At 44.6% G+C, this 16,771-nt stretch overlaps 1 protein-coding gene across 5 annotated transcripts in view; it reads right to left on the reverse strand.

The window, feature by feature from the left end:
• Nucleotides 1–16,771, reverse strand: part of htt (huntingtin) — a 214,299-nt gene that overhangs the window by 64,480 nt on the left and 133,048 nt on the right. For 3 of the 5 annotated variants that reach the window (XM_033018340.1, XM_033018344.1, XM_033018342.1), the window contains 5 exons: nucleotides 7,931–8,047; nucleotides 6,551–6,673; nucleotides 3,264–3,502; nucleotides 1,630–1,772; nucleotides 894–1,101 (listed from right to left, as the gene is read on the reverse strand). In XM_033018340.1, the coding sequence (XP_032874231.1) occupies nucleotides 894–1,101; nucleotides 1,630–1,772; nucleotides 3,264–3,502; nucleotides 6,551–6,673; nucleotides 7,931–8,047 (830 nt within the window). Of the gene's footprint in view, nucleotides 1–893; nucleotides 1,102–1,629; nucleotides 1,773–3,263; nucleotides 3,503–6,550; nucleotides 6,674–7,930; nucleotides 8,048–11,496; nucleotides 11,521–16,771 lie in introns of all 5 variants that reach the window. The other 2 variants (XM_033018343.1, XM_033018341.1) reach the window with 1 other exon arrangement.

Below are 16,771 nucleotides of genomic sequence, written 5' to 3' on the forward strand. Positions count from 1 at the left end.
TGAGGCAGAAGATCCACAAGCTGCACTACTGTGTCACCCACAATTTATATTGTGCATTTAACATTGCAAAACAAGACAAACCGCAGACTGAAAATGACACGGCCAGCCAAAGGAGATGTTAGGTCATGGGATCATACACATTTGGTAGTTTTCAGGAATCGTTTGAAAGGTGCAGAAATTTAGGACAGGTATTACAAGCATCAAAGCTGAAGCAGCTGAAAATCCAAGCATTTCCAAACCTGCAGGTAACATCTGAAATATAATCTATCTATTTTATTCCGATAGTAAGTGTGGCACAGTGGTGCAACTGCAGAGTTACAGCGCCAGAAACTGAGATTTGATCCTGACTATGGATGCTGTCTGTTCGGAGTTTGTATGTTTAGTTTAGTTTAGAGATACAGCACGGAAACACGCCCTTCGGCCCACCGGTTCCCCGCCGACCAGCGATCCCAGTATATTAACACTATCCTATACCCACTAGGGACAATTTTTACATTTTACCAAGCCAATTAACCTACAAAACTGTGCGCCTTTGGAGTGTGGGAGGAAACCCAAGATCTCGGAGAAAACCAACGCATCACAGGGAGAACGTACAAGCTCCATACAGACAGCACCCGTATTCGGGATCGAACCCGGGTTCCGGTGCTGCATTCTCTGTAAGGCAGCAACTCTACCGCTACGCCACTGTGATCGCCCTTCTCTGTGATCACATGGGCTTTCACCGGGCGCTTCCGTTTCCTCTCATACTCCAGGTTTGTAGCTTAATTGGCTTTTGTAAATTGCCCCGACTGTCACCGATCCTATTTACTTCCGAGATGCTGCCGGACCCGCTGAGTTACTGCAGCACTTTGTGTCCATCTTGGGTAAAAAAAACATTTCTCTTCATCACTCACTTTGGGGTCTGATGCACCTCTGACCACCAGTTGTAATTTGTGTAATTAACGAGCAGTAAAATCTGGCACCAAAGCAGCACGAGAGAGGGATGAGTGGGGATGATGGTCTGAACCAAGTTGTTCAATGTCTCCAATGTGTAAAAGCTCCCATCACTGCCATTTCCCATAATTAACTTAGTGGCAGCTGCAGTGATTCTTCGAAACATTCCTGAAATAAAGAGAAAAACCAAGTTTATGTACTGCGTCTTCCAACCTCAGGAGATACCATACAACCAAATTAAATACTTAGAGAAGCAAAATCACTGCGGGAATCGCAACGCTCAATTTGCACATTAATAGCACTGTGATCATGGGGAGTTAATGTGGTTTTGAGTGTTAAAACTAAATATTTATCAGCTCTCTCCCCTCCGCCCCATTATAATCGGTCTGAGGAAGGGTCCTGACCATCGTCCATCCATGTCCTCCAGAGATGCTTCCTGACTCGCTGAGTTACTCCAGCACTTTGTGTTCTAACAAGATTCCAGTATCTGCAGTTCTTCCTGAACCTATTTTTCCTCTCTCGTTTATTATATTGTTTACAGTGTACTATGTTTACATATTCTGTCGTGCTGCTGCAAGTAAGAGTTTCATCGTTCTGTCTGGGACATATGGTAATAAAACACTCTTGAATCTGACAACGGCGCCTGACAATTTCACAACGTTTCAACGAGTCCAGAGAGGAGTGGCTGGGCATTACCTGACTTGAAGATGTGTATCAGGCACATCAGCAGAGTGCCGACCTGTTGACAATAGAAGGAGTGCTGCTGCTCACTCATGTCCACCCTCAGCAGTTTGTTCACAATGTCCTCCAGGAGTATCCCCACCAGCTGCAGCAGGAACCTGGACAAAGAGACGACAGTCAGCTTCACGCCGTGGCAGGTACCCGGAAAAGCAAATTCACAATCGTTAAACTTCGCATGCTCAAATATGCAGATGAGATTGTGGATTTTGTAAATAGAGGAACAGAATAACAAGCAAATAAAGGTTAATAAAAAAAGGACACAAAGTGCTGGAGTAACTCGGCACATCAAGCAGTATCTCTGGAGAAAATGGATTAAGTGACGTTTCGGGTCAGGACCCTTCTCAGACCATTACTTCCTCCATTAACTGTCGGTTAACCAGTACCACAGTTACAATGATGTACCCCTCTTGGGATCACACTGTCCCTAGCCAATAATTAGCCTATCAGGGAACTACCCTGCCTGAGGTGATCTGCTGCCATCTCTGATTTATCCCACTCTTTTCTTGCTTCGAGCTTCCCTCCCCCCCCCCCCCCCCCTTCCCCCCAATCAGTCTACAGAAAGGTCTCAACCCAAAACGTCACCTATTCATGTTTTCCAGAGATACTGCCTGACCCGGTGAGTTACCCCAGCACTATGTGTCCTTTTGTGTACGCCAGCATTTGCAGTCATTGTTACTACAAAAGGTAATAAACCTTACACTACCTGAACCTGGATGAAATCCAAATTCAGCCAAGGGATTTCTCTGTGCTTTCTGAAGTAATTTGATGCTTAACCCCCTTGGGCTGCTGGAGCAGCGGAAGGATCGTATGGGTCGGGCGCCGCTGGAGGGCCCACAGAGGTTGGATGAACGTGTAGACCGTACAGTGCCTGTCTACAGCGGCGGTAGAGGGCACCAACAGCATTGCCAGACCAGAACCCTGCATTACCGACCCAGTATCGCCGCCAGGACAACAAACCTCGAAAGCCAAGATAAAACTTGATATTTTTAAAAGAACTGGATACTTGGATGGTACATGATGGTGTTGGAAACGTGCCAACTCTGTGCATTGCTTCAGAAGAAATCTACTATTTTTCAAGTCAAGTGAGTTCATTGTCATGTGTCCCAGATAGGACAATGACATTTTTGCTTTGCTTTAACACACAGAACATAGTAGGCATTTACGCCAGTTTTTTTTAACCAGTCTGAAGATGGGCCCCACCCCAAACATCACCCATCCATGTTTTCCAAAGATGCTGCCTGACCCGCTGAGTTACTCCAGCACTTTGTGTCTAATTTTGTACTTAAGTATGATTGTGTTTATGGATAGTATGATTTTACTGATTTGTGTGTAAAACAAAGAACTTCACTGCATCTAGTGAAGTTTCAACATATTGAAATTTCTCATCGAATAAAATCATCTCAAACAATGAGCGACTCCCTTAGTAATATAATTTTGGTTTTGTTTATTGTCACATATGCGGAGGTACAGTGAAAAGCTTTTGTTGCATGCCATCATAATATTAGTAAAGACTCAAGTGTTGAATGTTGGCCAGAAATCACATGTCAATTTACCATAACACGCAAAAAAGTAAAATGCACCACAAATACCTTGCAAAGGTTTCTTCCGGCAGATGTTTGTTTTGCACATCTTCCTCGTGCTCCTCTGTTGGCAACGTTTGATTCCCTGTGTCCCTCAACCTGCTTATGTTCTGGCAGCAAATCAAATATGGGGACAAGGACAGCTCTTGAACCCGCGAAAGGACAATATCCTCAGTGGACTGAGAGATCAGAACCCGCAAGATGGCAAGGATGCCGGAGATCCAAAGCTGAACCGTTCCAACTGACTCCTGGAAAATGAAACAATTTAGACTTCAGAGATACAGCGCAGAAACAGGCCCTTCGACTGAAATGAATCTGCACCGACCCTGTACACTAACACTTTCCTACACACTAGGGACAACTTTTTTTAAACAAATTTACCGAAACCATTTAACCTATAAACCTGTACATCTTTGGTGTGTGGGAGGAAACTGGAGCACCCAGAGAACACCAACGTGGTCACAGGTAAAACGTGCAAACTCCGTACAGACAGCACTCACGGTCAAGATCGAAGCCAGGTCTCTGGTGCTGTAAGGCAGCAAGTTTAGCGCTGCGCCGCCCTAATTTAGCATCTTGTTTCATTTTTGCTTCCTGCCAACAAAATTAATTTCTGATCTCAGCAGTAAAAATAAATGAGGTCCATAAGCTGAAAGGATGTTGAAAACCTGAAGGAAAACAGACAAAGGTCTGTAAACATCCTTATCATGCACCTGAAACTTTAATTCCCCCTCTACAGATTCTGCTTGACTTGCTGGGTTCATTTGCATTTTCTGCTTAAAACCAAACACATTCCCCAGTTTTTGAAATGTTGGCAACCAACTCATAGAAACATAGAAAATCGGTGCAGGAGAAGGCCATTCGGCCCTTCGAGCCTGCACCACCATTCAATATGATCATGGCTGATCATCCAACTCAGTACCCTGTACCTGCCTTCTCTCCATACCCCCTGATCCCTTTAGCCACATCTAATTCCCTCTTAAATATAGTCAATGAACTGGCCTCAACTACCTTCTGTGGCAGAGAGTTCCAGAGATTCACCACTCTCTGTGTGAAAAATGTTTTCCTCATCTCGGTCCTAAAAGATTTCCCCCTTATCCTTAAACTGTGACCCCTTGTTCTGGACTTCCCCAACATCGGGAACAATCTTCCTGCATCTAGCCTGTACAACCCCTTAAGAATTTTGTAAGTTTCTATAAGATCCCCCCTCAATCTTCTAAATTCTAGCGAGTACAAACCAAGTCTATCCAGTCTTTCTTCATATGAAAGTCCTGACATCCCAGGAATCAGTCTGGTGAACCTTCTCTGTACTCCCTCTATGGCAAGAATGTCCTTCCTCAGATTAGGAGACCAAAACTGTACGCAATACTCCAGGTGTGGTCTCACCAAAACCCTGTACAACTGCAATAGAACCTCCCTGCTCCTATACTCAAATCCTTTTGCTATGAATGCTAACATACCATTCACCTTCTTCACTGCCTGCTGCACCTGCATGCCTACTTTTAATGACTGGTGTACCATGACACCCAGGTCTCGTTGCATCTCCCCCTTTCCTAATCGGCCACCATTCAGATAATAGTCTACTTTCCTGTTTTTGCCACCAAAGTGGATAACCTCACATTTATCCACATTATACTGCATCTGCCATGCATTTGCTCACTCACCCATCCTATCCAAGTCACCTTGCAGCCTCCTAGCATCCTCCACACAGCTAACACTGCCCCCCAGCTTCGTGTCATCCGCAAATTTGGAGATGTTGCATTCAATTCCCTCATCCAAATCATTAATATATATCGTAAATAGCTGGGGTCCCAGCACTGAGCCTTGCGGTACCCCACTAGTCACTGCCTGCCATTGTGAAAAGGACCCGTTTACTCCTACTCTTTGCTTCCTGTCTGCCAGCCAGTTCTCTATCCACATCAATACTGAACCCCCAATACCGTGTGCTTTAGACATCTCAGACATCAGTGCAATTGAAACACCATAGAGTCATCTAACACAGAAAAGGTGGCATAGTGGCATAGCTGCTGCCTCACAGACCGGACACCTAGGTTTGATCCTGACCTTGGGTGCTGCCTGTGTGGAGTTTGCAAGTTCTGTGTCTGTGTAGATTGCCTCCAGGCACTCCGATTTCCACCCACATCCCAAAGACACGCAGGTTTGTAAGTTATTTGACCATTTGTAAAATTGCCCCTGGAGTATACAGAGATTATGTCAAAATGGGATAACAAAGAACTAATGAGAACAGGTGATCGATGGTCACCGTGGACTCAGTGGGCCTCCCAGATCCCTTATAAAACTTACCTCCCAGATCCCTTATAAAACTCCTTCCTACCTCTCACCTTAAATATATGCCCCCTTATTTTTGATACTTCTGCCAAGGGAAAATGATTTTGGGTGTGTATCTTATCTATGCCTCTCATAATCTTATACACTTCCCGTAGGTCACCCCTTCCAACGCCGCCACTGCAGGGAAAATAAGCCCAGGTTACACAAACTCTCACTAGAACAAAAGATCTCCTTTACAGGCAACATTGTGGTGAATCATATGTGTAGGAAAGAACTGCAGATGCTGGTTTAAATCGAAGATAAATCGAAGAAGTAATGGGTGACATTTCAGGTCAAGACCCTTCTTCAGACGGAAAAAGGGTCTCGACCTGAAACGTCACCCATTCCTTCTTTCCAGAGATGCTGCATGTCCGCTGAATTACTCCAGCATTTTGTGTCTATTGCGGTGAATCACCTCTGCACTTTCCCCAGTGGATTTGCATCCATCCTATAGTGGGACAATTGTTCTAAAAACGCAAACTGAAAATCAGGAGCTACAATAGTAACACCATGTGGTATCTTTAACGTTGCCAAAGAACTCAAGGTTTTTTGACTGGTATGGTCAGACAAAATTGGACATTGGGGCGGCATAGTGGCGCAGCAGTAAAGTTGCTGCCTGACAGTACCAGAGACCTGGGTTTGTTCCCGACTGCGGGTGCTGTATGTCGGAAGTATGTCCGTTCTCCCTGTGACCATGTGGGTTTTCTCCGGGTGTTCCGGTTTCCTCCCACATCCCAAAAGCATGTAGTTTAGTCGGTTGATTGGCTTCTGTATATTGTTCCTATTGTGTAGGATAGAACTAGTGGACCGGTGATCGTTGGTCGGCGTGAACTCGGTGGCCGAAGGGAGGTATTTCTAAAACTAAAATAAGTCACATGAAGAAATAGTGTGGGGCAGAGTTTAAAGGAGCAAGGTGGTCAGGAAGGGAAGTCACAAACATAATATCTCAGAGCTTTGCAAGATGAACTTACCAGGGTGGCGGGCATAGCAAACATACTCTTCAGCAGCATGTCAACAGGGCGCAAAGACGAGGGTGCCACTGTCTCAAACAGGGTGTTCAGCACTCCTAAGGCCTCATGTGAATCAAGGTGCATCTGCAACAGGGACAAACAATGCACAGATTAATTGCAACGCTTCCCCAAGGACCTCCACACCCAAAATTCACACAAAATGTGCAAGTTCAAAACCATGAGAAAACCCTTCCAAGTGGCGCCCACTCCCATGTATACATCGTCTCCAATTTGAGGGCAGGCTTCTCATCCCAACACTGACCAGATGTATGAATCCTTCCCCTACCATCACTGAAGATAGACACAAAATGGGGGAAAGGAAGAGGGGAATAGTTGACTATTCGGGTCGGAACCCTTCTCCAGACTCTGAAGAAGGTTTCCAACCCCAAACTGCCTGATCTACTGAGTTACCCCACACTTTGTGTCTATCTTCAATATAAACCAGCATCTGCAATTCCTTCCTCCCAACATTGACCTGATATAGGGATCTTTCTCCTCCCTCCCTGACTTGCATCTTCCCAACCCTAAGACCAGCCTGCAGTTGTTGAACTGTTCAAGTTTAGATTATTTTTCTCCTTGTGGAAACGTCTTGTTTTATCAATCCACTTTTCAAAAGTAGGTTCATTCTGCTTATATGGAACACAAAGTGCTGGAGTAACTCAGCAGGTCAGGCAGCATCTCTGGAGGACATGGGTGGTCGAAATTTCAGGTTGGAATCCTTCTTCTGTGACTGAAGAAGGGTTCCAACTCAAAACGTCATTATACATGTCCTCCAGAGATGCTGTCTGACTCATTGCATTACTCAAGCACTTTGTGTTCCATACAAAATTCCAACATCTGCAATTCCTTTGTCTTCATTATGCTTGCAATTCTCCTTCCCACTCACCATTTTACACCCACATTCATACATTTTTAATCTCTGGCCTTTATGCAACCACCTGCCTATCACAATCCCCTCTCGCATGCATCCACCTATCACTTTGACAGCGTTGTCCTTCCCCCTCCTCTCTTCCAGCTTTCTCCAAACCTCCAGATCACTGAAGAAGAGCACCGACCCAAAATGTAATTTACCCATCCTCTCCAGGGATGCTGCTTGACCCGCTGAGTTAATCCTACATTTTGTGCCATTCTTTGTGAACCAGCTTCTGCAGTTCGCTGTGTCTGAACATAACCTCTGGACGACTGTACCCTTGAGCACTCATGTCAGCCGATATGCTGTCCATAGCCAAGATAGACACAAAATGCTGGAACTCAGCGGGTCAGACAGCATCTCTAGAGAAAAAGAATAGGTGACGTTTGGTGTCAGCATCAGCAGTTCCTTCCTACACATGCTGTCCTCACCTGCTGTTTCACCATCAGTGGTAGAATCATGTCAGCTATCTGCCGAGAAAGGCGCTTCCACTTATCTTCGTTCTCTTTGTGGCACTGTTGCAACACCAGAATCAACATCTCCAGCACCTGCAATAATATAAAGGACGTGGCCATTAACAGTGTATTCCTCACCCAGTCAGTGTGAACATTGCATTAAGAGAGGAGAGATTCATGAAAATGAGGGGAGGGGGGGAATGGTAATGGGAGTGAGGTGAGGTTGTGGCATTTGCCAGCCTCCTTCCTCACAAGTAATGTCAGGGCAAAGTGATGAAACGCAATGGGTATAGATGTAAAAACCATAGACAGTACAGCACAGGAACAGGCCCTTGGACCCACAATGTTTGTGCTGAATGTGATTGCCAAGTTAAATCTCCTCTGCCTGAACGTGATCCATATCCCTCCCTTTTCTGCATATCGATGTGCCTATTTAAAAGCTTCTTACTCACCAGTTAAAATACATGACCTGGACTGCTTTTCAATACTTTACATTAGTTTTATACTGAGCCTAGTAGGGGTGTGATTCAAAGAGACCAACCTGTCTCTCCTCATTTGAGCTAAGCATAACAACTATACAGTGTCCTTACTGCAGCAAACCATTCAAAGATGCTTCAGGGGACCAATAAGCATAATTTGAAACCAAGCCACACACAGCATGATTAGGACAAATGAGTGAGAGGACAAAAATAGGCTACAAGCCTCTCACTAGAGCAAAGGGAGATGAAGATTTTGTGGACCAGTTGAAATGTTTCATGATATTGTCAGCAATTTTTGGCTCAGACCACCATCAGGAAGCATGCAGCTCAAGAGGCTATTTGTACGTTTACACTTTTGACAACATTGGAGTTAGTGGAGAGGAGATTCACCAGGATGTTGCCAGGGATGGAACAGTTGAGTTATGAGCAGGGACTAGAGAGGTTAGGACTGTTCTTGTCTGAAGAAAGGCCCCGAGCCAAAACGTCACCTGTCCATGTCCTCCAGAGATGCTGCCTGACCCACTGAGTTACTCCAGACTCCTTTGCCTAATTCTAGGTCTGTTTGGTCACAGGAGCAGAGGAGTAAGAGGGGACATGATTGAGGTATAAACAATGAGTACGGGGATAGCTGAGGTGAGACTACAGGAAACCTTCCCTCATGAAACCAGGGAACTAAGGGTTAGGATAAGGGGGAAGAGATTCAGTTGGAATATGAGAGGAATCTTCCTGCCCAAAGAATGACAAGTACCTGGAATGCATTGTCTGAGAATGGTTGAAGTTGGGTCTTCGAACTTCAGAGATACAGCGCGGAAACAGGCCCTGCACCCCTCCAAGTACACACCGACAAGCGATCCCCGTACACTCACACTATCCAACACCAGAGGAAAAATGTACAATTTTACCAAAACCAATTAACCTACAAACCTGTGCGTCTGTGGGGTGTGGGAGGAAACTGGACACCCGGAGAAAACCCACAGGGAGAATGTACAAACTACGTGCAGACAGCACCCGTAGTCGGGATCGAACCTGGGTCTTTGGCGCTGAGAGGCAACAGCTCTACCACTGCACCACTGTGCCGCCCTTTCGCTGTCAGTATTTAAATAGTGTCAAGATGAGCACTTTAATCACTTTGGTTGAAAATGTTACTGGCAAAGTGGAGCGATCAGAAGCAGAGACGTGCAGAACGCTACAACTGGAAGAGCGGAGATGTCCTACAAACACGTTCGGCCGGATAACTATTTGGCCAGTTCCACTATTCAATTATGACATGCAACCCTCGGTCCATTTATCCACCATGGCTCCATATCCTTCAATATTCCACACTGGCCAAATGAAAGAAAGTAAAGAGTAATATAGCCCGAGCAAAAAGGAGAGGTTGTGCAGGCCAGGACTTTATTACTTGGGGGGCAAGAGGATGATTTTATTGAGGTATACAAGTTCATGAGAGGAATAGATTGGGTAAATGCACAGTCTTTTACCCAGAGTATGGGAATCGAGCACCAGAGGACATAGGTTTAAGGTGAGGGGGGTGAGATTTAATAACCTGAGGGGAAACTTTTGTTTTTACTGTAAGGGAGGTGGGTGTATGGAATGTGTTGCTGGAGGACGTAGTTGACATAGGTACTGTTGCAAGGTTTAATAATCATTTAGACAGGTACATGGTTTAGGCAAAGCGTGGGCAGGTAGGACTAGTGTAGATGGGGCATGTTGATCAGCATGTTGGGCAAAAGGGCCTGTTTCCACGCTGTATGGTTCTATAACTCTAATGGTCAATGGGTTTGATTAAGTGCAGAGTTGCTCACTATCAAGATTTCATAGGGGCTTCCATCGGCTTTATCAATTATTTGAACGGAGGCCATATTAACGCAGCAGATAGGGTGGTGCAACATCACCCGGCGAGAACGGCCAGGAACATCGGGCCTCCGTAGAGGCAACTGTGGAGGCCTCAATAGGCCCGACTATGGGTGAACTGGGGTTGGGGACTGGACATTGTGCCTTCCCTCATGGTGGGAGCCATTGTGGGGGGATGTTCTTTATGTTTAAAACTCTTATTAATGTTATGTCTGTATTCTTTCTTCATGTGCTGCATTGGCAAGAAGCATTTCACTACAGCTAGGTGTATGTGACTGATAAATAACCTTTGAACCTTTGAACCTTTTTCATGCTGCTGGCACACAGCTCAGGGACCTGGGTTTGATCCTAACCTCGACTGCCTTGTGTGAAGTTTGCATTCTCACTCTGTGACCACAGGGGTCTTCTCCCACATCCTAAAGACATTCCCATTAGGTTAGCTGCTACAGAAAATTACCCATTAACGTAATTATTGGAGAATTACTGTTATGAGGAAAGATTATCCAAGCTGCTGCTTTTCAGTAGAACAGACCTTCATTGGGGAGATCTTATTGAATCATATCAAATGGTGAAAGGCCTGGATAGAGTGGATGTGGAGAGGATGTTTCTACTCGTGTGAGTCTAAGACCAGAGGCCATAGCTTCAGAATAAAAGGACACATATTTAGAAAGGAGATGGGGAGGAATTGTTTTAGTCAGACGGTGGTGAATCTGCGGAATTCATTGCCATAGACAGGTGTGGAGGCCACGTCATTGGGTATTTTTAAGACAGAGATTGACCGATTCTTGAGGCAGGAGAATGGGGTTGAGAGGAAAAGATAGATCAGCCATTATTGAATGGCAAAGTAAACTTGATGGGCCAAATGGCCTACTTCTGATCCTATGACATGAACCTATGGAAGAGGAGTGTAGGATATATTCTTCTAGGTTTCTTTATTCTATCTCCCATTACGCCCCACTTCCCCAAACCCTGTAAGCACTAGACTATATTCTGTACATACACCCAGTATTAAGAGCAGGCATTTTCAGGCCAGGCACAACACTGGTCAGGAGCAGTTCAGTCAGAGCTCCCACTGCACTGTTTGATACATTGCACCCTAAACATCAGCCCAAAACAGAACCAAATGCAGGCCAAAGTCACCACTGTTTTTCAATGCTGAACGATTTGTTACATCAACGTTAACCATATAAGAATTAAACCTGCAATTCTTACCATTTCAAGATGTTTATTGCAGCTCTAGTTAAAAAAAGAAAACTATGTTTGTTAAAGCATTTGGGCTAACAAGACATGACAATTGCTACACTGGTTTTAATGAGCCAGACCCACTGAAGTGTGGAATCTGTTCAGCTTGATGTACTTAATTCCTCCGTCATAAATGTCAGAGCTAAGAAGATAATTAGTCTAAATATGAACATTACAAATATTTAAAATAGACACAGAAGTTGAATTGGGAATGAGATACATAATCAATGTAACAGAGGCCAGGGACAAGGATCACAGTTGATGGAGCATGAAACAAAAACAAGCGTTGCAAACACATAGCAGGTTAATGAACATTTCAAACCACGTTAGATTTTGTACCAGGGTTGGTAACACATGCATGCAAAGAACTACACCCAGAGGACTAATCATCTGATATCTGTTCATCTGCTAACAGATGTTTTGTGTATTTGCTCTAGCAGTTCCAGTCTCTATCCAGGATTTCTTTTTAAGTATACTTCTGCAGTTGGAAAGTAAGGGAAGCAAGTTGGAAGAGTTTAAGGGGATCTGGAAGAGGGGAGATGGAGGTGGCAGGTTGGAGGGTTGGAAACGCCAGGCCAGAAAGCAAAAAGTAGTCGGGATAGAGTACAAGACAGAATATTTCAGCTGTAAACAAAAGGGATGTTTGAAAATTGATATAGTATCATAGAGTCATAGTACCTGCATCAACTATCTCCCCTGGCAGCTTGCTCCATATACCCACCACACTTTTTGTGAAAATGTGGCTACTCAAGTTCCTATTAAATCTTTCCTCCCTCAGCTTAACCCCATGTCCTCTGGTTCCTGATTCCTCTACTCTGGGTCAAGGATTGTACATTTACCTAATCTATTCCAGAGCACGGAAACAGGCCCTTCAGCCCACCTTGGCCATGCCAACCAAGATGGTGTTATGGGCTGATCCCATTTGCCTGCATTTGGCCCTTAGCCCTCTAAATCCTGAACACAATATTCTAAATACGGCCTCGCCAATGTCTTATATAATTGCAACATGACCTACAACATCTATACTCAATACTCTGACTGATGAAGGCCAATGTGCCAAAAGCCTTTTTGACCACCCGATTTACCTGTGACGTCACCTTTAAGGAACTATGTACCTGTGCTCCAAGATCCCTCTGCTCGACAAGACTTCCAGAACCCTACCATTCTCGGTGTAGGTCCTGCGCATGTTAGACTTTCCAAAATGCAATACTTCACATTTCCTCGTCTTAAATTCCATCAACCATTCCTCATCCCACCTGACCAAAAAATCAAGATCCTGATTCAATTTTGTGATGTCCATCTTCGCCAATTGCAATACCACTCACTTCTGCAAACTTGCTTATCTTGCCATGTACATTCTCATCCAAATGTTAGATGTGACAAAACACCCCTTGTACGCTGCACAGGATAACAACAATGACATGTTCTTCGAGTCTTATTCACCCCACTACCCCAATGGAAGGCAACTACATTTAAGGGCAAAAATCAGAAATTGTTTTTGCAAGCGTCTCAACATCCAAACAAAAATAATCAACAGAACGATAAGGCCAATTTCTAAAGCAGTGAATAAGTGCATACTGAATAAAAGCATATGCAGTAAAAGTAGCGTGATAAATAAAAACAGAAGAGGAAGGGTTGCATGCACAGATCTCTGCCCACTTTGATCTGGTGTCAGTGCACCAGGCTTAATGTTGTGGTGGAGGAAGACAGACAGAACGTACAGGAAGGATTGGAACGATATTACTGCGCCAAGGCAAAGCAATAAATCATCTAGACTTTGGTAAGAAAGTTTAAGAGAGAGGCCACAAAAATGTTGATCGTAAAATAGTGCTGACAGGAAGTATAAAACATAAGCCCTAGGACCAGTGCAAGTCAAGAGGTCCATGCAGCCTATTCTGCCATTCAATAAGATTGTGGCTGATTCATTCTTGGCCTCAACTCCACTTTCCAGCTCTCTCCTAGTATTTCTCTTTGCCCCGTCCTTCAAGATTCCCTTTGCCGTTTAAATAGCTATCTGTCTCTGCCAGAATAATGTTTAAGACTGCCTTCAACGCTCGCTGGGAAAGAAAATTCCAGAGAATCATATTTCCTGCTTATTTGCCTGTAAAATAGGAGACACAGGGAGCTGCAGATGCTGACATACAAATAAATACACAAAGTGCTGGAGTAACTCAGCGTGTCAGGCACCATCTCTGAAGGACATGGATGGATGACGTTTCAGGCGGGGATCTTTCTTCCGACACAAGGAGGATCCCGGACTGACACATCACCTATCCATGTTCTCCAAAGATGCTTCCTGTCCTGCATTGAATTGAATTGAATACTTTACTGTTACATGTCACAAGTCACAGTGAAATTCTTTGCTTGCATACCCATGATATACAAATAGTCACCCATAAAGGGTGCTGACAAAGTTACAAATCCCCCCCCCTCCCCCCACTCGTGCCAGTTCCCCCTTTGTTCTTCCCCCCCCCCCCCCACAGTGGTCCCCCCACACCAGGTCCCCGTTGCTCTTCCCCCTCTCTCACGGCGGCGGCCAACTATCTGCCAAACAAAGACTTCCTTACCCGTGTCCACCTATCACTTGCCAGACTTAGTCTCTTCCAGCTTTCTTTTCCTGCCACTACTTAAGTCTGAAGAAGAGTCCTGAACACAAACATCTCCTATCCATGTTTTTCACAGATGCTGCCTGACCCGCTGAGTTACTCCAGCACGTTGTGCCTTTTCTTGGTCAAGCTGCATCTGCAGTCTCGTAAAAAAAGTATCTTTTTATTCTTATACAGCTGAGTAAATACAAGCCTAGACAACCCAATTTCTCCTCCTACAACAGTCCTGCCACACTTTCCCAGCTAGTCCAAACCTGCACTAAATTCTCCTTGCCCTCTGTAATTGCCACAAGACTCCCTTGCTCATGTACTCAAAACCTTTGCAACAAAGCTCAACATGTCAAAGTCAAAGAGAGACACAAGATAGAAACCGGTCCTTCACTGCACCAAGTCTACGCCAACAATTGCCCTTCTACCGGGATCTTTTGCCAAAGCTACTTTATTCTCCCCATCATCATCTCCACCCCCTCCTCACACTAAATTCTACCAATCATCAACCTAATTTACAGCTACCAATTAACCTACCAGTTCGCATGCCTTCAAATGTGGGAGGAAACCATGGCGATATAAAGAGAACTGTGTAAACTCACACAGACAGCACCATAGGTCGGGATAGCACCCATGCCACTGGAGTTGAGAGAAAGTCGCTCTATTAGTTGTGCCACTGTGCAACAAGCCTTTGTAATGAATTGCTTCATCTTTGTTTTTTGATTCCAGTGATGGTGCATAAGGACACGTAATCAATTTGCACATTGACATTTTACATCTATCATGTAAATAACCCGATGCTCGTTTTGCCTAATAAAATCGATAACTTTACACTTATCCACGTTGCACTGCATCTGCCGTGTACTGCCCACTAGGCACAGTGGCGCCGCGGTAGAGTTGATGTCTTACAGCGCCAGAGATCTGGGGTCGATCCTGACTATGGGTGATGTCTGTACGGAGTTTGTACATTCTCCCTGTGACCACGTGGGTTTTTCCCCGGGTGCTCCGGTTTCCTGTCACACTCCAAAGATGTACAGGTTTGTAGCTTAACTTGGCTTTGGTAAAAATTGTAAATTTTCCTTAGTGTGTAGGACAGTGCTAGTGCACAGGGATTTCTGGTCATCACGGACTTGGTGGGCCAAAGGGCCCTTTTCCACACTGTATCTCAAAACTAAATTAAAACTAAACACTCACACAATTGATCTAAATCACCTTGAAGCCTCTGCATCACTTCCCAATCACACCCACCTTAATATTATATGCTGCCCCTTGTTCAGATCAATGTGAATAGTTGGAGCCCATGCAATTAACCCTGTGGCACTCCACTAGTCACAGCCTACGACCCATTTATTCTTACTCTGTCTCCTGCCTGTCAATTTTCATCCCATGCCAGCTTTTCATCCCAATTCACGTGCTATTATAACTTTCATGCGGCGCAGTGATGCAGCGGTAGAGTCGCTGCCTAACAGCGCAAGATATCAGAGTTTGATCCCGTCTACGGATGCTGTCTGTATGTTCTCCCTGTGACAATGTGGGTTTGCTCCGGGTGCTCCCATTTTCTCCCACACTCCAAAGACATGCAGATTTGTGGGTTAATTGGCTTTGGTAAAAATTGCCTCTAGTGTGCAGGATTCAAAACTGGGATAACAGAACTAGTGCCTGGGGTGATCGCTGGTGCCTGTTTCCACGCTGCACCCCGAAACTAAACACATCTTATGCAGGACCGCAGTGAAGACCTTCTGAAAATCCACATATACCACTTCCACTGGTTGTCCCTCATCTATTCTTCCAGTTACATGCTCAAAAAGTAACTCCAGCAGGTTTGTCAAACATGATTTTCCTTAGATAAGGCACAAAATGCTGGAGTAACTCAGCAGGTCAGGCAGCATCTCCGGAGGAAACAAATAGGTGACGTTTCAGTCGAGACCCTTCTTCAGACAGATGCTAACCCGCTGAGTTACTTCAGCATTTTGTGTCAATCTTTGGTGAAAACCAGCAGCTGCAGTTGCTTCGTACACATAATGATTTTCCTTTCATAAATTTCATGTTGATTTTGTCTAATCTTGATGTTTTCTAAATATCCTGCAATCACATGCTTGATAAACCTCTTGCATTTTCCCCAATTACTAATGTTGGACTAACGATCCGTAGTTCCATGTATTCCTCTCTCTCTCCTTTCTTCAATGGTGGAATTACATTTACCACCCACCAACCTGCAGGAACTGCTCCATAATTTGTAGAACTTTGAAAAATGACAACCAATGCAACTACTATTTCCATGGTCACTCAACATTTCACTCTGGGACACTCAAACCATGCAAATTTATTGACGTTCAAGGTCTTAAATTTCTCCAGTACTTGTTTCTAAAAAAGAAATAAGCACTAAATTCCTTCACTTTCTCTTCTTTTCTTTGATTCAAGAGTTCCTTTTGCATTTCTGGGAAGTGAGTTGTGTCCTCTTTCACGGCCAGATTCAGGAACAGTTTCCTCCCGGCTGTTATCAGGCAACTGAACCGCCTCTCACCAGCTAGAGCGCGGTTCTGATCTCCCATCTACCTCATTGGTGACCTTAATCTGACTTTACCTTGCACTAAATGTTGCACTCTTTGTCTGTGCACGGTGAACGGCTTGATTGTAATCATGTATGGTCT

Source organism: Amblyraja radiata, chromosome 3, assembly GCF_010909765.2.
Source record: "Amblyraja radiata isolate CabotCenter1 chromosome 3, sAmbRad1.1.pri, whole genome shotgun sequence".
NCBI lineage: Eukaryota > Metazoa > Chordata > Chondrichthyes > Rajiformes > Rajidae > Amblyraja > Amblyraja radiata.